Here is a 21571-nt window from a genome sequence, read left to right as displayed (position 1 = left end):
CACTCTTTCTCACACATACACACACACACACACACACACACACGGAAGGAGGAGACAGGTATTCACAGGATAGATTACACACCAATACCAGACTGACCAGTAAATACACATGTAGATGTACAGTACTTGCCATGTTTTAAATCCTGTCCCTACACACACACACACGTATACATTCTCACAAAATCACGCACACACATGCATACACTCACTGTAATCATTTTTTTGGTTGAAATTAAAGAGCAGTAATGTTGATTTTTCAGACTGTCATACTGATAATGGTATTAGCTCTGGTCCGTATTTGGCTTGTATTACTGACAGTAATGCAGAACGACAGAGTGCAGGACATCGCTGCAAACAAACAAAGACCATCAGACGGGACGCAGATCAACACTAAAACTGAGATAAAAAAAATAAAACAAAACAGCATGGCTGGATGGTAAAATAAATACATATCTCATATTGCAGGAGGAATATGCATCGGTCCTGTCTGTGGTTCAGTTCCCACGGCGCGTTGTAACAGTCTGTTAAACACATACACAGTCTCACACACACACACACACACACACACACACACTCATGTCACTACTGGACAACGTTTCACAGTGTAGGGACCTCATTGCAAATCTGGCGTTCGTCCAAGATGCCATTAACAAAAAAAAAAGCTGGTGACAGCAACAAAATTGAAAAACCTTTTAAAGTATGAACTGAACATACATCATTTATTTGGCTTCAGTGACAGATTTATTTTTTTTTTAAGATACCTGAATTTTGCTACATATTAAAATGCATAACTTAACAGCTTGATGATGAGAGAATAAAGAATGAGTGTGGAGTGGTCTCCATTTATCTGGCCTTGTTTAACTGAGTTCACTGAGCAGTATCTCCAGTTTGAGTGCATGTTTTATTGTTTACGCCTACATAGATTGTTATCACACTTTATAGAAATACAGAAAATATCTTCTACAGCTACGTAACCTGAAGTTGCTCACCACATAACTTGGGGTATTCAGATCTGGACTTTTGCACTGCAGAGAGTGAACAGGCATAAGGAACCAATCCAAACCAAGATGAAAACAAAGGAACTGGCTCCCAAAGCTCGATTTCTGGTTTCTGGTGGCCGAGCAGATGTATGAGATGAGAGAAAAGAGGCAAAGACGGTGAGAAGTAGCCCCCTTGTCCTGTAGTTTTGCAGTATGGCCAGAAGAGGGTGCTCCAGGCAGTTTGAGGCACCGTCTTGGAGGTGCGGGATTGTTCAGACTGCATTGGTCACAATGAAGTTTCTGTGGTTGTCGCTGCTTGGCTCTGGAGTGATGCTTTTTAACAGGCGCTGCAGAGACAGAGAGACAGAGGCAAAAAGAAACAAGATAAACCCCACGAATACATGAATTACCAATAGGTGATAGAGTACCGAAATATTTTTTTTAAATACATCAAAATAGTCAATAATGCCTTATTTTAATTGCGCGTTTACATTAGCAACAACATATAGAAAAATATAGATCACAATTTCCAGAGAAAATTGCAGCAAAAAAAAAAACTTGTTTGGTCAATTATCCAAAAAGATAAAGGTTTCAAGGTAAGACAAGGAACCAGAATGCTCTGGCCATGCTCTGTATGGAGAAAAAAACCCTGTTAGAAACATTTTCAACTTCGGCAAAAGGGTCATCAAGAGTTTTGCCACTCAGAAGGACAGAAGGGCAAAATTCCTGTACAAATAAGATAAATGGTAGAGAGACGCACGCATCCCTCTGACCTTTGTATAGAGTTGACCTTAGTACAACACTTCAGAAATATGTTGCACTTCAGAAATTTCTGACATTTTATCGAAATAGTGTTTTCTGATATGACTATATATCTGATCACATTAGTAACATCTAGCCTGATCTTTACGTACTGTGCATTTATTTACATAAATAAAACTGTGTAAATTTTATACAGATACTTTTGGAGGGTCTTTAGAATTTCATGTTGTTGTATACAGTCCGTTTTACACTCCATTCTGGTGGTTGCCTAGTTCATGTGCCGTTATGTGTGCTCTGCTTTGATATTTCTGCCACAAGGGGGCACTCCTGTAGCAAGCAACAGCTTTGTGTGGAAAAATGTTGTGAACCTGTTAAATTCTGCTTCCAGTTTCCTCCTAAACTTGTTTTTTTGCAATATGCTATTTACGTTCTGTATTAGAATGCCTCACGTTTTTATTACTGGCATTAAATAATTACTATTTCACATAGCATTGGTCTCCAGCCATCAAGCTGAATGGTTGTTTACAGGTGTATTGAAATATTCATGCATCGATTAAATCCTGACATTGTAACACTTTAATGTTCAACTTGGGAAACGGCAAGTCTGACAATTGTGTTTTTGAAAGTCAATTCATTGTCAGGCTAGTTGAATACTGAAGAAAGTTTAAAATTTTACTGTTAGATGCAAAAAACTTTTAAAGCATTTTCAAAATTTCATTTTCAGGATTTAAGAAAAGCATGAGTGCTTACATTCTGTTGTTCATGTTTGCTTTGAACGACGATTTACGAAGAAAAATTAATTTTTTAATACATCCTTATGAGCTTTAATCCTAAAAAGATCTGATTTCATCAAATTATCGTGTAATATAAAAAAGAGCAAAAAGAGCAATAATTTTATTGAGACCTTCATGAAAACGTCAACAAAAACGCTCGCCTGCACAGTTACAAAGACACATCCTGACCCTGCTCGGCCTCATCTGTTCTGTGGGGGCTGCTGTCTGCTTTCATCCTGATATGTACATAAACACACACACACACACTTACACGACCTGTGTGTGTACATGTATGTCAGTGTCATTGTGCATTTTGGCAGCAGAGTCAATACTGGGCAGCAGCCAGAGGGGCTCGTCTGCCGGCCTCTTTGATGTCCTCCTGCCTTCTGTCAACCCCGCCACAGACTCCGCCAGATAATGTAACAGTGATGATGATTGGGATGAAGATGCTCTTGTTTGTATTCATTATGTAAGTTCAAAGTCTTTGACAACACATTGTGAAGAGCAGTGTCACGTCACCATGCACGGCCCCCCCCAAACGGTAACGTGCTGTGTGAATTCATTGCTGATGATGATGATGATAATGACGATGATGGTGCAGCTTTTCTCTTTTGACTCTTCGCCTTTAAATCTGACAACAGGGACCGTCTGCATTTTGTGTCTGAGTGAGCGAGCGGCGCACGTGTCAGCGCTCATTTCAGTCTTCCTTCTTGCCAATCTTTGGCCTGGGCCTCCTCGCTCCTTTGATCCTAATCTCCTGGATCTCCTGTCATGTGCTCGCAGAAGAGGGTAGACCCTGACTGTGCACGGAAAGACGAGAGCCAGAGTGGATCTGTGCTTTTGGAGACGTGTCAGAGAACAAAGGTCAGCCGAGGATACGGGACAGGACAGCGAAAGAGATGTGTGTGCAAAGAACGAGAGACTGAAAAAGAAGAAGAAAAGGTCAAATAAGACAATTCCATACCTGTTTGAAGGTCCCTTTAGCATTGAGCAAGTGGTAGAACATGTAGGCAGGCACACAGATGAACGAGGACACGCCGATGCAGTAGCCCAGGACAGTGGTCCACGGTGGGTAGTGGTAGTTAAACAACCTGACCTCAGGAGGGAAGGCCAGGAAGCTTATGATGATGAACTGAGGAGGGAAGCAAATCCCACATCAGACGAGAGGAGCTTCGATATGGATGAATTAAGAGCTTCTCAGACTGTTGTGTGAACGTGTCGATGAGGCTAACCAGCAGAAAGCAGGGGCAGATGGCCACCCAGCAAACCCTCCAGAAGCAGCCCGGGTAGAAACCGAGCATGACCTGGATGTCATTACAGAATCGCTGGGTACCTAGAACACATGCAAACACGGTTAAGTTAAAAATCCTTTGAATGTCTCTCACACAAGTCAAATCTGAAACAAAGACGAGAGGAAGATGTTATTGAAATATAACAACACAGGAATATTTACACTCTACATTTCAACAGGTCTTAATGGTAACTAAAAAAGGGAAAAAAAACATGCAGCATCATGTTAAAGCAGTGAATGTGGCAGTTTGGGTTCACTCACCGTAGAACCAGGAAACAGCGATGACTTCGAGCAGCACCACGGTGATGACTGCAGGGCCAGTGGCGTACTCCTCAAACAGCTTCACCACGAAGGCGCCGCCCTGCCACGTCAAAGCAACACGCAAGTTTCTTCAGAAAAAGATGTTTACAGGCGACGTGTGATTGGCCTGGCATCATGGAGGAGTCTAAAACGCCTCTGTTTTATTATTTCTACAGAAGGGGGATAAAATATATCTCTCTTCATTGTGATTAAAGCTGATCGGTCAAATGAGGATGAATAAATGTATTTTAAAATCAAAGTAAAGCCGAACCTCTTCGATTAAAACTTCTGAAATTTACACTAAACTCTACTTCTTCATATTAGGTAATATATTTTGTGCTTAAATTCTAAATTCCCTGTGTTTTTAAGTGAAAATACGTTGCAGTGGCTTTTTCAAGGTTAGAGAAGCTGACTTGGGATCAGAAGCTTGCAGGTTTGTGTGTCATGTCGACAAACCTCAGCGACCTCGGAATGGAAATGGATTAAAATCAAAGTGATAGAAAGAGCAAGAGGGTAAAACTATAGGAGTAAAGGTTATGGAAGAGAATCTAAAGACCCGGCACAACAGCAGTTACCATCTAAACTTCACAGTGATTAAAAGTTGAGAGTTTTAATTTGAATTCAGAAGGTGTGAAAGTTTTTTGGCAACACATGTTAAGGTTGCATAAAGGGCTTTTTGTGAAAGGTTCGGATATATTGCACTGTTTCTAAATTATTGCATTTTCTATTTGTTTTCAATGTGTCAGTCTGTTTTATTATCTCTGTTTGTGAATTTTCTTTTTAGTGTGTCGTTTTAAAACACTTTGAACTGCGCCTGCTTGCCGGTGCTGCGCAAATAAACCTGTCTTGTCTAAATAATCCAACAATAAAACTTCAAAGACAGTAACGCTGGGACGGGCAGGCTTGCTTGTGACAGGTATGTAGCGCATATTCAACTTACGTATGTGAGTGTGGAGAGAGCCCCAAGGTAGCAAACACACACCAGGCCAAAGACAAACCACTCCCGCCTCTTGGCCAGGACGTGAGGGAACTCATCCAGCATGGCTGTGATGACCCCCTCCAAACCTGCAAACTGGACAGAAGAGAAGAACCTAAAGCATCAGCATGAGAACATTTAAAGAAAGTCACAAGCAGTATTTATTTACTGCATTTGGTAAACTATGTACTTGATCACTCATCTGCATGTTTAGTTAAGTTACTGAAGCCGACAGCAGTGTGGACCTCTATGGCCGGCCGGCCGTACCCGAGCCGCCTGATTTTTGCAAAAGGAGACATGTAAGGGAGTTCACGACCGATTCAAGCACACTGACATGTTTTGCCGTAATATCCTCAGTCATTAAATCGAAGAGCGCAGCAGCCTCAGTGTTGATCCGTCAATGATTATCAGTGTGTGATAAGAACCTTCCAGGTCTCTCCAGCTGGCTGCTTCAGAACAGATAAACAAAGGCCGACGGCGACTAGACCACCACACAACAGCGATATCAAACTCCTATCACATTGTTGTCTTCGGAAGAGAGAAAATGGATAATATCCCTCATTTTCATAGAAACACAGGAACAAGTGGCACATACGAGTCAAAGGTTATCAGGGTTAGAGAAAAGGTCTGGGAAAAACTGGAGTGAGTGGATTAAAGGTGGAGGAAAGGGAGCGAACTAACTGTGCTGTCCAGGCCCAACATGATGATCATGAGGAAGAAGATGATGGCGAAGAAAGTGGCGGCGGGCATGTTCGCTATGGCTTCTGCATAAATGATGAACAGCAGACTGGGACCTGGAGGGGCAAGAGAAGAAGCAGGTCAAACAGCAGCAGCTGCTTTGATTCAGTGGAGCAGGTTGTCTTTTGTTCACGGAGTTAAGATCAATCCCTGCATCTGAACATACATCACTGTCTATCCTGTGACATGTCAGTCTGCTAGATGATCTAAATCCTCCTCATATCCAGACAGAATCTGTGCTTAATTTATTCCGTCTTTAAGATAATTATATTGAAACTGGCTCTAAAAATGTGGATTTTAATTAAAATGACTGTTTTTTCAATCCACTTGGGTTTATGAATGGGTTAATGTGATCAAAGCTGTCCAGTGCTTTGAGATCCAGTGCTGTGTGTTAAAATTAGCCTGAACCAACGATCAGATGGAATAAAACTGATCTTCGGTTCATCCAGTCATACTTTTTATTTTCAAACAAAGTGATTTCGTCTGGTGCTCTGCGGGTGTTTTAATGTCCAACCTGCATCTTTGGCCACAGCGTCCACAGACTGCTGCCTCATCTCAGCCATGTAGCCCAGCACGGTGAAGATGACGAACCCAGACAGGAAGCTGGTCAGACAGTTCACGGAGCTGGTGACCAAAGCGTCTCTGAGAGGGACAGAAGTTTGCACGACAAAGTTAGATATTCTCTGCACAAAGTGAGCAACTGGCAATGCTCAATATTAGGTATTTCCATTAAAGTGAAGTCTCTATTTTTTTGTTAGTGATGTGAAAAAGTGAGTTCTGTGCTCTTACTTGTAGCAGTTGTTGTGAAATGGGTTGTAGCTGGCGAAAGCCAGGAGCACGCCAAACCCCGGACCCAGAGAGAAGAAGATCTGAGCTGCAGCATCAATCCACACCTGGGAGAGATTGACAGATTAATGAAGGCGACATGTGGAGACATTAATAAAAATATGGAGGAGATAAAGAGAGCGACGGCAGGATATGAGCTGGTAAGGTGGGTTAAGGATGCTAGAGAGATAATGGACAGTGAGCACCAGGAGGGGGTTGAAGATCTCCTGGTTCTATTTCACTCACTGTCGTGCTGAGCAGCTTCTCCCAGTCCGGTTTGAGGTAAAAGACGACGCCCCTCCAGGCGCCGGGCAGAGTGGCGCCGCGAACCAGCAACACCAGGAGGACCAGGTAGGGAAACGTGGCCGTCACCCAAACTACCTGATGAGACAGAAAGAGCACAGGCAACATAGTTTACAATGATTTTATATTAAAAAAGGTGCAAATGCTAGTCAGTTATTTGTAAATGTTTTGTAGTGCTTTATAACATTCTTACGCAGGTAAGTTTAATTTTTAAAATGTAAACCACAAAGCATTTAACGTGAAGAAAGCTCTGCTAACCAACATTATGCACATGAAAGACGATGATGAAGGCATCGACAAGTGACAGGAGACCCGCTGATGTTTTTTGTTGTTGTTGTTGTTGTTGTTGTCGTCTCACGCCAACCGCCGGTTCATTCATCCGTCCACTCTGACTGACCCCCCCCATCAGCCATGCAGGCGCCTCTTCAGTTACCTTCCCAGACGTCTTGACTCCCTTCCAGATGCTGAAGTAGACGATGGTGAAGATGAAGAGCAGACAGAGGGCCAGTTGCCAGCTGACAGAGCCCAGCTGGTGCAGACCCGGGGAGCGGTGGACCTGCAGCACCTGCCGCCTGAGGAGAGGAGGAGGACAGGAAGTGGTGCACGTTTAGAACTGAGGTAGAACAAGGCGCAAGAAGACCAAGAAGAAAACGGGAAGGTAGAAGGAAGAAAATAAATTCAACCCAACCCAGTAAAGCTGTAATTTGTTGAATCGCAGATTCATAAGACAGTGTGTTTGTAACTTTTCTCCAGTGATTTACCTCCAGGAAGGTATCTATTATCCCCTAACCATTACAGCTGCCTCCATAAGATCTGAAATATCTACTGACCAGACAACGCCACAATTGAGGAACTGTATAAGAAGACGTAGGGCATGAAAATGTCTCTAGAAAAAGTCAAAGCTCAGGCATGTATCTCTGGCAGGGTGAAAAGATCGAGCAAGTAATCAGAAAAAAATTTTTTTAATGGATAAAGCACAGATTGTATCAGTTTGATTGAACTGAGTAAATAAACTTTGTAACTGAGCACAAATATGCAACATATTGCAAACAAAATATCCCTTAAAAAATAGTTACTTGTGCCAAGATGCAATAATCGACAAAAAATGTTTAGTTTTCGGTTCATCAAGTTTTTTTAAACTCAATGCAAAAACAAACACAAAATTTTAACAAAAGTATATAAGGATGAGAATAAAAACTGAAGAACTCTTCATCTGCGCATAAGATGGTTTTTTTTAGAATCTGTAACTGTTGCAACTGTTTTTTTTCCAAAACTAATTCTTTTTTTTTTTACTTGCAGTGACTTAAGTACGGTAAATGTGAGTTATACTAAAATAACAATTGTACCCTCCACTCATTTCCGCCTAGCATGGTTTCGCCTCAAAAACAAAACCAAAAAAAAAAAAAAGATCAAATTGTGAAAAGTGATCTCGTTCTCTCCGAGTTTCTCTCTCTGGCTCCACCTAGAGGAACATCCACTCCCCACTCCAGGCCACTTTGAAAATGTCTGATGTAAAAAAAAAAAAAGAAAAAAGAAAACAAAAAGAATGACAGAGACGATGAGACTGATTTTACAACCCAGAGTGAAACAGAGGAAAAGGACAGACTGTAAGGAAAGAGATATGATACAAAAAAAGGAACAGTCGGGAATACAAATACCTCAAGAGATAAGGAAAAGGAAACTTAAGAGGCAACAAAAGGGTAACAAGACAGTAACAAGAAAGTCACTAAACAAGCCACGAATTAAAAGCAACTTTCAGAAAAATTGCTTCCTCCTCACTGAAATTAAAACTTAGGCAGAACGTACGAGGAAAGTGTCAGTCTGTAATGAGCAGCAGGGTCAACGTCTGGTCACAGGTTAAGCACACAGAGCTCGGATGATAAAACAGGGATGTGATTTATGTTGAAAACAGGAAATTCTGGCGCCAGGCTACATTGTGGAATTTGTTACTTTTAAAACCTTTATTAGGAAAAGTCAACTGTGGATAAATCCTGAATGTGTCTCCGCTGGACAGATGCAGCGTCGAGGGCGGCTGATAAGGCCGAGCCAGTCGACTGTCGAGGCCCAAAGCAGTCAAGAATAATAAAGACATTGTTCTGAAAGGGGTCGGCCTCGAGATACGTGAAAAAGAAGAAGAAGAAGAAAAAAAAAAGAAAAAGCTGACAGCTTAGAATGAGTCTGGGCTGTTGCTCTGAAAAGCTGATGAATAGCAGCAAATGTAAGGCAAACGTTTAAATTCCTCCCAACTACTCTTGGAACTGATACTTGAAAAATATCCAGAGTTTATAATAATATTGACTCCTTTTATCGTTTTCCCTTGGATTAGTTAATTCACCCTGAAATGCTTTCCTTACTGTCCTCCATGCAGTGTTTTTTTTTCTTCTGAAATATACATTTTACTGGATATTCCAGTAAATCTGCCAAGGTTCGGAAACACGACGACAAACTGTTATCGCCCTCCAGAAGTCATCCTCCCTCCGTCCACCTGACATCTCTCCCCTCGCCCTCTACATCCCACTTACATGCACTTACGTATAGAACTCCTCGGCGGGGGACGTGGACCAGTTGGACCACGTCACGTTGTGATCGGACGACATGTAGCGGTGGCAGTTGGCCGTGTTCCAGCTGTTGCTGCAGGTGGTCCAGGGCAGGGTGGGCCGGAACGAGGACAGCAGGTAGTACAAGGCCCAGGCCATGATGGTGTTGTAGTAGAAGGCGATGTAGAGGGCTATGATGCAGATGGCAAAGCCGATCCCTGGATGAGTGAGAAAACAAACCACTGTGACACCGGCGAGCACGTCCCAGGATTGCGTTGAGAAAGCGGTGGTGGTTTCAAGCTAATTCAATTTTTTTCCCCATTTTTCCGATGAAGTGGTTGACATTTCCAGACAACAACAATTTACATACCATTAAAATTCTGAGCATCTGGCATTTGGCATTGAAATGTGACAATTTCCATAACAGAGAGCCAGTCCACCTCACTTAAATGTGCAAAAAAAAAAAACTTTGGATGATCTTCAAGGGAACTACACCGAGGTGAGATGGGGAAGTTAAATGAGCTGTCCGTCATGTTGCACTGACATCCTCATCTCCACTGTTTGTTTTCCTCCATTCGTCTGCTTGAGTTTGTAGGTCGGACTTTCTCTTTACTCCCTGCACCCCCAACCGTCATTTACCTTTGAAGATGGGGCAGATGTGTTTCCAGATGGAGATGCAGCCGCTGCGGTGGAACTGGCCGAGAGCCAGCTCCATGTAGAACAGGGGCACGCCTCCAAACACCGCCATCAACAGGTAGGGCAGCAAAAAGGCACCTGGACAGACGCAGCGACCGGGTGGTGGTGGGGGGGGGGGGGGGGGGGGGGGGGGGGGGGGGTGGGGGTGGGGGGGGGGGGGGGTTTATTGTGGGAAGGATGGGAGGAGGTTAGAGGTGCAATCGGATTCAAGAGTGAAAATGAAAATTACAGTGGTAAAAAGCAACAAAAAATAGAGGGATAATTGGAAGTGAGAAAGAGTTATGGGAGAACGATAAAAAGGCAAGTGCACTCGTGAGAAATGCTTCGAACTCACACACCAGCTATAATCTCTGTGGTCCTCTCAATAGCACACAATCACTGGGAGAGCTCTCTGTAAAAATCATCAAATGCTGCAGGAGCCCCATCATTTACATGACTGCAGTCCGTTCAAAAACAACAGGGTGTGTTTTCCCACTTTTATATATCACTTTGGATTTCATGTGTGCACTGGGAACACAGTAACAAAGTCATTTTCCTTCAAGTCCATGATAAATTACAGCTACTTTAGTGCTGGCTTTGTCACTGCCAAGTTAAGAAAGAAAGAAGAAGCCAGAATTAAAAGCCATATGAACGGAGGAGAAGCCGGACGGACGCCAGATCTTTGGACTCTCCAGTGTCACGTGCAGTTTGATAACACATCTCTGCTTCCTTTTCCCCCCAATCTGATGATAAACTTATTTTATGCGCACATGTTGCTTTTGTGCATGCATACGGGACGGCGCGCTCCGCACGTGCACGCCTCTTTGTGACATGAAAGCAGAGATAAGGGTTGATTGAGCAGCTGCCTGGGGGACAGGTTATTAAGCAAAGCACAGAGGGACTGAAGGCGTTCTCATAAAAAAAAAGCACAATTAATACTGTTGCCTCTATCAAGTGCCTCCCAGTCTCAATCTCTACCTCGCTCTGCGACACACACACACAGAACACAGGAAATTGCAAAGATTTTATTATTGCAAATTCAATATAAAGGGAGGACCCGTTTCACCGCTGGGCGAGGTTTATGTAGGAGCCCAGCAGGTCGGACGACACCGACTTTGTGAAGGCACAAGATCACCTTCGTGCGATAAACAAGCAAAATTCAGTTGCTGGATGTGAACGCCTTAGTTTTCTAATGCTGACTGTTTTAACAACAAAATGATGAAATCCCAGAATGCAGGAACATTCATGATGTTAAAGCTACAGGGCAGGGAAGTAACTTAGTTTCTCTACATCTCTAGATTTTGAAATATAAACGGTACATTACAGCTGAAAGCTGAAAGCTATCTTCTCATGACCTCCCCCCTCCGCTCCCCCCTCACCTCCTCCGTTCTGGTAGCAGATGTATGGGAAGCGCCAGACGTTTCCCAGATCCACGGCGTAGCCAATCACAGACAGAAGGAAGTCCATCTTCTTGCTCCAGGTCTCTCGGGGCCTTTCCAGGCTGGTTTGCTGAACCACAAGAGTCCTGAGGCCTCCCAGTGGGGCTAAGGACCCGGTGCCCCCTCCGGGTCCCGGAGCCGTGCCCGCGGCGCAGGCCGCGGTCCCCGGTCCCTCCCTGGGACTCTGCGGGGTGGATGTGGTAAAGCCATTGGACACCTGTTGACCAGAACTGGAGGTCAGGCTCTTGGGTCCTCGGTCCGCCAGACCGTCAGCCAGCATCGGTTGACTGTCTTGCTGCTGCGTCCCCTCCTCGTCTCCCCCCACCTCCACGCTGCCTTTGTCCTTCTCTCCCTCGTTCTCCCCTTGGTCCACTGTCAGCATGCTCGTCATCATCATGTCTTGCTTCTCCATTGGGTTGCGGCGTCGGTGTCGGCGAAGGCGGTTAGGGGTGGAGAGAGGCTCTCAGCGACGACAAAGGGAATGTGGCGTTGCTCTCTGATATGGTGCCCATCAGGGGAACGGGGGGTTAGGAGGGCAAAGGAATGGCGGGGCGAGGAGCGGGGGACACGTCCGGAGAGAAGTGGAGGTCGTCCCGCTCGGACAGGTAGAAGAGACGGGGGAAGAGCAGGAGAGCGGAGCTAAAAGTGGAGAATGGGGCCAGAATGAGGGGAGGTGTGCATGTGGGAGAGGACTGAAATGTGTAAAGAGTCTGTTGAGCAAGAAGGAATAAGAGCAGGCTGCTAAGAGACAGAGGAGGGCATACGAGAGAAGCGATGTGTTTGAACAGGATGTGGCTAGCAGAAAAGTTACAAGAATCTTGGATCTTCTCCACGAGCGGCTCGTCCTGATGGAGCGAACTGCAACACAGAGGGAAAACACACCGATAATCCAGAGGAAAAGACCAAATCCGTCTTTTATTGCTTGTCAGTAAACTTACACAAAATAAATATGAGGTAGCATAAATGTTTGGAATACGACGATGGGAAAACAGTTTGGAAGAACAAAATCAGGTCCTGTCTAACATGATTTTATCCACTGTATTTTAAATTAAAAACCTAAACCTGAGGAAGAGTGCAAACCAGGATGTTCCGGGACTAAAACCTTTTCCTCATGGTTCTTATTTTACTCAGTTGCATAACATGTTTTGATGCATATCTAATCAAAGCCGCGTAATGGGGGGAAATTAAGGGATACAAGTACACAAAGACCAGGATGAACACACAAGTAGAGAAAAGCTCGGTTGTGTGAGGACAACTTTATGGACAAAAGACTCACATTCTGCTCAACAGGTTGTCGGTCAACCGTCTTTTTAAACTATACGCTCACGGCAAAGACAAATCTGAAGCCTAATTTAAAATAAAAATAAAATAAACTAACTAAATAACTAATATAATAACTAAATATAGAGAAGAGAAACCTCTATTTCCAAGTCATTTTTCACTTCATTTTAATGATTTTGATATAGATAAGACTATTTTTGCACAAGTGCGGAAAAAAAAAAATTAACGGAGGAATTCTGCAAAGGGTGAAGTTACTGGACATGACAAGTGAATGAATTTATTTATAACTTATATTTACATGTAATTACAAACATTGTTACATTGGCATGTAATTTGATTTTCAAACTATATAAAGACAATTTAGATGAGAAAATATCAATACTGCCCTCTAAGAATCTATTACAAGTAATAACTCAAACTCAGATGGAGTTTAAGAAGGATTAGATGGTTTATAATATTAAATCAATTATTCTTGGATGTCGGAGTCACTTTGCATGAAATGTCATTATCTTCACGGAGGACGAGTGTCCAGCAGTTCCACACAGAACGACATGTTACTGCAGACTCTCATCTAACGGCCACGCCACTACGAGCCCGTCATGTACTTGAATGTCAGCGCAAAACAAACACGGAGCACAAACTTCTCTTCTGCTCTCACACAAACACTCCCGATGTAATCAAACACATTTTGTATACACTGCCGCAATCATCTGAATCCTCGGGCTCACATCAGCACTTGATTCTGACACGAAAGGTTTAGGACGCTTTATAGGGCGTAAATGGAAAGAATCCCTTCTGAGAATCCCCCTTTGAACTGTGATGAACGTTTCATTTCAGTTTATTGAATAAATGTTAGACTATCTTCAGAGGTAAATGCTCCACAAAGTGTCAGATGTTGCGCTGACATCGAGCTGCAGGTCAAGAAAAACTGCGACTAATGACTGTATTTGAGCTGCATCTGCAGACACACTCATCACCTGAAATAATTACAAAAAGCTGCATATTTTAATACAATTTTAACCACATTAAACATGACAGAATACATCTGTGGAGCCAGCTTTAAATCATTTTAATCCAACAAGGAACTTTTTAAAAAAAAAAAAATTATAATTTCCTCCACTAAGCAGGATTTAATAATAATTAAAAAAAAGAAAGCTTTGTAGGATAACGTCGAGATTCAAGCAATGATAAACTGAGACAAATAAAGACGGCTCACATTAGAACAGTATTAATTAAAAGTAGAAACACTGTTTCATTTTAAAATTCAGAATTCCTCGAAGCAAATATTTTGATTTTATACTGATGTCAAAGAAAATCCCTAAAACAAGCAGAAAAATCAAACTTTCATTCACCTTCTTTGTAACTCATATGGATACTTTACCTTTGGAGCGGACGAAGAGGTGGTCAAAGAGCAGCAGCCACAACTCCTGCACAAAACTTAACGCAATCCTGACCCGAAACCACAAACTTGCCGGAGAAACAATGTGCGCTAGCACATCAGGACACCGTGTTTGCCCATTGAGCTCTCAAACCCCTCTCCTTTCTCTCTCCCTCGCTCTCTCTCTCTCTCCCTCCCTTGTTGTCCCTCTCTCTCAATTGCAACCACACACACACACACACACACACACACACACACACACCACACACACACACTGTGCAGGCATATGCACAGATGGATGCATGGATGCATGCACTCAGACAGTAGATAATGAAGACGCATTACACAAGCACAGACCTGCACATTATTGCAACAAGTTCGCCTTGATGTAGTAATGATACAGAAAATAATGAAGTGCAGCACGGCTCGAACGGAGATTTTTCATGGCACAACTCTCATTAAAGCACAAGCACACAATCACAAAGCACAGACAGGGGGGGAAGTCCAACCCTGCAGAAGTTGTTTTTACAATGTGGGGCTCTGTGTCAGGGTGCTAAACTCGCTACTGTCTTGTGGGCATGCACAAACACACTGCCAAGCACTGGTGAGTTTCCTGCTGCGCTGGAGTCCACACATACACACTAGTGTGCTTTTTCCCCATGTTTCTTTTTCTTCCTGCTCTCACCTGTCAGTCTCTGATCCCTGTTTGCATTCTTTTTGCTGCGAGCTCCTTTTGCACACCTGCTCAGAAGGAACCAGCCCGTTGCTGCTTTGGCCCTTGTTGCTGCTATATTTCTCCCCTCGACCCTCCAGTTCACAATGAATTATCCAAGAGGAGCTCGACACTTTATCTGACCGAGCTCTGCAACACATTAATACACTGTCAGTGAAGCCGACATGTTAGAAAAAGCGAATGCATTAAGGATGATTCTCAGAGTCCCTGAATCATGTCGGTGCTTCAAGCTAAGCTGTGGGAGGATTGACTGCGTAGCCAAACTTGTTCCCTTCAGCTACACTCCTCCAGGCTGTTGCCGCAATTCAAAACTTTTGCCCAGTTGAGCAACATTTCAAGAAATTAAAAATCACAATTTTACAGATGAGGTCAACATGCTAGAACAGTTACATAATGAAATAAAAAGGCCAATATAAAGAAAAACTGACAGCGTTAAAAACTTGATGCTATACTGTGGTATGATGAGAGACGTTTTTTTGTACTTCACCCACAGTCAGCTACGATCAGCTCGAGTCTCTTATGGCCACAAGTTAAAAAAAGCAGTAAAGAAGACGTACAGATGGGCGACAGTATCATAACTGCTTGGAGGCAGCAGTTCAGTGTTGTAGCGTGAACGTAGGCAGACTGGTTGTTACTGACGAGTTCGCTCAGCGGTTACATCTGATGGAGAGAGATACAACACGGAGGAAAATTTAAAAAAATGATGTCTTGCATAATTTATATTTCTTTAGGTAGTCTGTGAAATATTGGGTTCACATGTGGATTTCCTCTTTGATGGATGGCATAACAACTCATCTGACTCCTGACAAGAGCACCGGATAGGACAGGAATGGTCAGTACTGTGAGACCAGATGTCACCAAACACTTCCAAAACAAGGATGTATGAGAAATTCAACTTGTACTTTAAAGGTGCTGTAGGCAGGATTCCGCATCTCCGCCATCTTGCTTAGGGTTATGCTTAGGGTTACCTAAGTAAGATGGCGATTTGACCCATCTAAGAGGGCGATTTGAAACCCAGCACAGTCTAATCCTATCCGGTTTTCTCTGACATCACGCCCTTACGCAAGTTAAGCCCCTCCCACAAGAACGTGCGACGAACGCCCCTCGACCAATCACGGTTAGAGCCTCATGGGCTCTTCTGATTGGTCAAAGATACCTGGAGCTGTGGAGATTCCTTTTCAGCTCAGAACAGAGACAGATGGAAATGCTGCGCCCTAACGGTAGTGCAATTATGCTACACTCCTAAAGGATTATCAATGGATACTCTAACATTTAATCCAAAGAAAACACAGATAAATTAGCATTGATTAGCAAAATCCTGCCTACAGCATCTTTAATGCAAGGCGGCTGTATCTCAGCTGACAGAGTCAGTGATCTCCTGCTTGAAAGGTTGCAGGTTCTTTCCAGATTTCAGGATAAAGAGCCTATCAAAGTGTGTTTAGGAACCTCTCAGAGGTGTTTCCTTAACTTTATCGTTCAGGTTAAATCAGCAAAAAGTTTAGTCCTTTCCACTTGGCTGTCTTTTGATAAAATTTTAAAAGAATGCTTAAAATCTGAGCATTTTATTAGAATAATTTGACTATTCTGGTGGCAAGGCTAAGAAAAAATTACCTTCCGCTAAATTTTTGCATTCTGTACAGCAATTTCCTGATACCTAATGGCTGCCGCTGTCATGCATAAAGTCCTGAGATAAATTAATGTCTGCTTAAATACAAACCAGGCTAAAAATATTGATATAATTCCTGTGTGCCAGCTGTAAAATGAGTACATGATGCTCATTTGTTGGGTATAAAAAGTGTAAGGAAAGTTCAATTATAAACCTAAAAAAACCAGAAATAAACTCTCAGACTGGAAAAATGAAAAGTTTCCATAAAGAAGAAGTGTTGATATTTAGTAGCAAATAAGATCTGAATGTAATATATTTATAAATGCTTTTTAAAAACTGGGAGAGTTGCATATTAACTGTGACAATAAGCCTAACAAAGGAGAAAGGATCACTTTTAGATAATAGGTAAAAAAAACTGTTTTTGTTTATAAACTTTTTTAAAAAAGTCAATCATTCATAGTCTACATTAAAAAAAAATTGAAAAGATTTTCATCATGTATATAATCGCATCAGACATTTTGTGACAAATTAGTTCAGTGACACAAACTTCATTAAATTCCTTCCAATTCTGCATAGAAGGACAGGAAAGTGGTGAAAATGGCCGGATTAAGCCGTGTTGAGATGCACAAGACGAGTCACAGCCATTCAACCTGAAGGTGACATCTTGTTCCACTGGCTGTTTAGTCGCTTGGCAAGAAGTTGGGAAATGTGGGAATGTTATTGTTGCCGTTATTAGATTAGGGTCTATGGCTTCCAACATGACTGTGAAAAATCTGTCTGAGCAGTCAAACACCGGAGACGCCTCTCAGACGCACAAACATCGGTCAGCCCGGTCACGTTGTGACACAAACGAGGTTAAACGCAGACGAGTAAAAGAGTTTCTTCTGCATTTTCAGCTTTGAAAAACCTCGATTTGCAGCACGTACTTCTACAGTTCACTGCTGTTTTTGTTGCTTTTAATTTAAGGGTTTGTACATTGATCTTTCTTGGTTTTTAAATCAGCATTTCCCCAGAGGTTTACAAGAATATTAAAGTAACGTATTCACTCGTCCTCGACTGTACCTCTAACCTTGCCTGTGTTTGATCTTACGTAAGAAATTTGCAATCTGAATCATCCAATAGAGGTACAAGTGGTAATCCTGGAGCTCGAGATCCTGTATTAAGGGGGAATCCGTCATCCACAAGCAATTCTGGTTATGAGATTTTTTTTTTCTATTTGTACCATCGGTGTCACCTTTTTTGGTGTTCTGACTGACAGAACTGTCCTTTTAAGAAAGGTGTGTCTGAATATTGAGGATTGAATCCAACAGTGCATGGAGTACTCGAAAAAAAATCCTAGATACAACCTGGCGACTGCTATTTCACCTCAGTCTTCAGCAACGTTTGTCAGAAGACAGGAGCGATGCCTGTAGTTTGGAGATTCTTTAAAAGAATCCTGAAAAGAAACCTGCAGTAAACCTGCATGTTCAGCTGCCTGTGCAGTGTAAACCCGGCTTCGCCACATCACAGATCAGCAATTTGAAAAAAATCTCTGAAATGCATCGACATGGTGGATCAAGATTCGAAGACTACAAGTTGTAAAGTCTGAAATCCTGACGTGATGGGTTTAAAGGTGTTGCACAATGATGGAATATTAGGAAAATTGTTAAAGATGTCGACATGTCTGGTAGTACAACGTAGCAGAGCATAGTTTTGATAGTAATAATGTAATCGCATGGAGTGTGACTACCTGGTATTTTAAAAAGATTCCCTGGAAGAAAGGTTAATGAGTGAGGAAAGCGTTGGCAAGCTTATAAAAACCTTCCACTGAGTCATTTCCACAGTTCAGCTGCATGTGACTGGCTCAGGAGAGACTGGATTATCCTCCAGGTGAAATGCTGGATTTCAGGCTAATTCTTTCGGTCAGTCAGCCGAAAGTTTATGAGGCTCTAATAGAAAGAATCCTTCCCGTCTACAAGTGAGTGATCAAACTTCCATGAGGTTTCTGCATTTCTGTGTAAAGCAGATTTGGTTTATGGGCGATGCGGTGCTCATTATTGTGGGATTTCCTCACAAATGTAAACAGTACATGACCGAATTTTGCATGCTCCAGTGAACAGTGGGAGCCGACCTCTTTAGCAGTGCCAGAGTGTGGCCTTTCACAAGTTTTTCAGTCAGTGTTACCAAAATAACACAGATTGAGGACATGGAAAAAGAGCCAACAGTGGCTTTAAATCGGCAGTCCCATTTTTTGTTATTTAGTTGTATTTTTGCTCTACAAGGTGAATTTTTAAGGTAATATGAAAAAAAAAAGGAAAGTCAAACTTAAAATCTGTATCTTTTTTAAAGAAATGTTACAAACCCAAAAGCTTTGAAGCTAAATCATTCCAGATGCCTCAAAACAACCTGCAAACAAATCTCCCTCTGCGTTTCTGAATTCTTACACTAAAATCAGGGCAGGTCACACACAGCACATGTGCATCAAGCTAATGTAATGCAGTTGTGTGAAACTGCTGCTGCAAAGTCTAAGCGGTGAGTGTGGTCTTACCTGGATATTTTTAGCAGGACGGTGCTTGTTGGGAGTGTTGTGGAGCGTCTGGTCATCTACAATCCCAAGACGTTGCCTATCAACGCTGACTAAACCCAATCACACAAACCACACATGCCTGGGCTTACAGCCGGCCGTATTCTGCTCCGTGTGGCTTAAGACACAAACACACACATACTCAAGCAGGCATGCACTCTCAGACACGCGCACACACACACACACACGCACACACACACACTCCCAGTCTTTCAGAGAAGGATCCTTGCTCCTAATCCAAGACTCCTTGATGTAAATTTGTAAGAGGGCCAAAGACGAGCAAGAGAAGCGAACATATGCATAAATTAGGTGGCAAAATGTGAAAAATTGGCACGATCAAGCAAGAATTCTGACGTGAGTGGGTGTGGGAGAGATTACTAAAGTCCAAGTCTGTCTGTGCCCTGGTCTGCCTAACCCATTTACAGCCACCTGCAAGTTATTGTGCCAAAAGGCAGCGTGCCAAGTACAGTAGTACAATCTACTCAGTCTTCCTTGTGTGTGTGTGTGTGTGTGTGTGTGTGTGTATGGGTGGAGAGAGAAATGCTGAATTAAAACAATGCAAATTAAGCAGACAGAACACATATATAATTGACGTTTACTTGTAATCACTGCGCCCTTGTTTCTGTCTCGTCGGGCGTCCTTGTTGAAAGCTGGCAGTGTGTGTGTGTGTGTGTGTGTGTGTGTGTGTGTGTGTGTGTGTGTGTGTGTGTGTGTGTGTGTGTGTGTGTGTGTGTGTGTGTGTGTGTTGAATGTCATTCCAATCAGCATCAGCTGAAGTACTAGGTTAATCCTCGTTGCAACACACAAACCACAGTCAGATGAGAGCACGCACACATACACACACACACCTGAAACAGGGAAGACGGGAAGTATAAAAGAAGGTATTGATCTTTACAGGTGGTGACCAGTCCTGCCTGCTTCAACACGGGTTAATTAGTCCTCTCAGACACAAACAGCTCCGCTGGGGAATGTAAACTATGTAAAAGTCCGTTTTTAAGAATCAGGACCTGTGGCAGTTTGGTTCATCAGCCCTGCTTTGTTCCTCACCTGATGGCAACAATAAGCCTTGGTGGACTCCATTCAAGAGAGGATCCATTCAGGAAACCTCCCTGATAAGCCCGTCTGTTGCACAGCAGGTCAGATGGACCTCATCCAATGTTTACAGGTTTACAAACACAAAAAAAACCTTCCAGATTAAAATGTTTCCTGGTGGACAAAATGAACATGCAAATATGGTTTGTAGCCTCAAAACCTATAAAGACCAATCTATACTGCAACATCTAATGTGCCAGGAGAGGTAAGGAGCACATTTGTGTCCATCCTGTGTAATATTGAGAAGAACAGCACTCAGGTGAGATCACACAAGGTTTTTCTTTCAGTAATGAGGACGCTGCCAGAGACTAAAATGAAAAATTCATGTTCATATGCAAAGATTCAAACTCACAATGTGTTTCCGTTATTTCACAATCAAAACCTCGATTTTAATCCCAGTAAAGCTTCTAATCACCAAACACGAGTAATCTCTTGAGGCAAACGTGTGAAAACATTAACCATTTAACCTTTTCATCTTATTAGACACGCCCAAGAAAACCCAGCAGATTACTTTCCACAATCAAACATGATTTAATAACTAACAGTTTATCAAAAGGTCTTTACTTTAGCAATGGAGATTTAGTGTTTTTACCATTTAGTTTTAGAAGCTAACCTCGAAGTGCGAAATATGACCATTTTGAAGTTATATAAAACACGAACCTGGACTTTGGCTTCATAAACAGTTGTGTGTCTAAGATATCTATTTGATAGCGATGTATCAGCATCAATTATCGAAGATAAAAAGACAATTTAAACAATTACCTGTAAAACCAGAACACATCACGTTGTGTTCACGGTCCTCCTGAACTGCGCCGAGTTTACTAAACAGACGATCCTCAATGAGGCGCTGCTCTTTAGGGGGAAAATCAAGAAACATCGAGTTACAGGTATTTGATGAATTAAGTGCTTCGTGTGTTGGCTTCAACAACGAAACATACAGATAATATAAGTTTGGCAAACAGTTTTTCTGCGAAGGCATTTTTTTTTAAGTCTTTTATTTTTTTTTTTTATAAAATAATGGTGCATTTGGGGCAATGGGAAATTTCCAGACGGGAAATCAGTACGAATAAATGAGTTGATGCTTGCCAGGTTCATATTATATTACTTACTTACATGACTTTCAGTCCAGAAGAGTATCAGGGCCACTACACGTAAAAGTCTCTTTTTTTTTTTTTTAATTAAGACCATGAGCTGGTTTCAAAAGTTGAAGGGAAATGCATCCTCGTAAATATTATGTTTCCCCCAAATGATTTCTCATTTCTTTCTGACCTCTAATATCTTCTTAAAGAAACAAACCTGAGATGAAAGTTTCAGTATTG

General features: G+C 42.4%; 1 protein-coding gene and 1 long non-coding RNA gene across 4 annotated transcripts; both read right to left on the bottom strand.

Annotated features, from left to right (window-relative positions):
• Positions 1 to 217: 217 nt before the first annotated feature.
• LOC115400796 (uncharacterized) lies at positions 218 to 14525 on the bottom strand. Its single transcript, XR_003932821.1, has 2 exons — positions 14484 to 14525; positions 218 to 573 (listed from the first exon to the last, which is right to left on the bottom strand). It is a non-coding gene; the product is annotated as an uncharacterized LOC115400796 (long non-coding RNA).
• Positions 218 to 19166, bottom strand: slc6a4a (solute carrier family 6 member 4a). 3 transcript variants are annotated; one of them, XM_030108826.1, is made up of 15 exons: positions 14262 to 14429; positions 11925 to 12457; positions 11540 to 11816; positions 10125 to 10259; positions 9481 to 9703; positions 7382 to 7520; positions 6892 to 7026; positions 6610 to 6713; positions 6335 to 6462; positions 5764 to 5876; positions 5047 to 5178; positions 4068 to 4167; positions 3748 to 3848; positions 3480 to 3647; positions 218 to 1327 (listed from the first exon to the last, which is right to left on the bottom strand). In XM_030108826.1, exons 2-15 carry the CDS (start codon positions 12009 to 12011, stop codon positions 1253 to 1255), a joined length of 1917 nt encoding a protein of 638 aa, XP_029964686.1. In that variant the 5' UTR covers positions 12012 to 12457; positions 14262 to 14429; the 3' UTR covers positions 218 to 1252. The 3 variants fall into 3 exon arrangements, with proteins under 3 accessions (XP_029964686.1, XP_029964685.1, XP_029964684.1); XM_030108825.1 differs by lacking the exon at positions 14262 to 14429 and adding an exon at positions 19125 to 19166 and having other exon boundaries at positions 11540 to 12457; XM_030108824.1 differs by having other exon boundaries at positions 11540 to 12457; positions 14262 to 14430.
• Positions 19167 to 21571: the final 2405 nt, after the last annotated feature.

The sequence above is a fragment of the Salarias fasciatus genome, chromosome 14 (assembly GCF_902148845.1).
Source record: "Salarias fasciatus chromosome 14, fSalaFa1.1, whole genome shotgun sequence".
NCBI lineage: Eukaryota > Metazoa > Chordata > Actinopteri > Blenniiformes > Blenniidae > Salarias > Salarias fasciatus.
The sequence above is the reverse complement of the archived record's forward strand: the minus strand, read 5'-3'. Positions and strand labels throughout refer to the sequence as shown.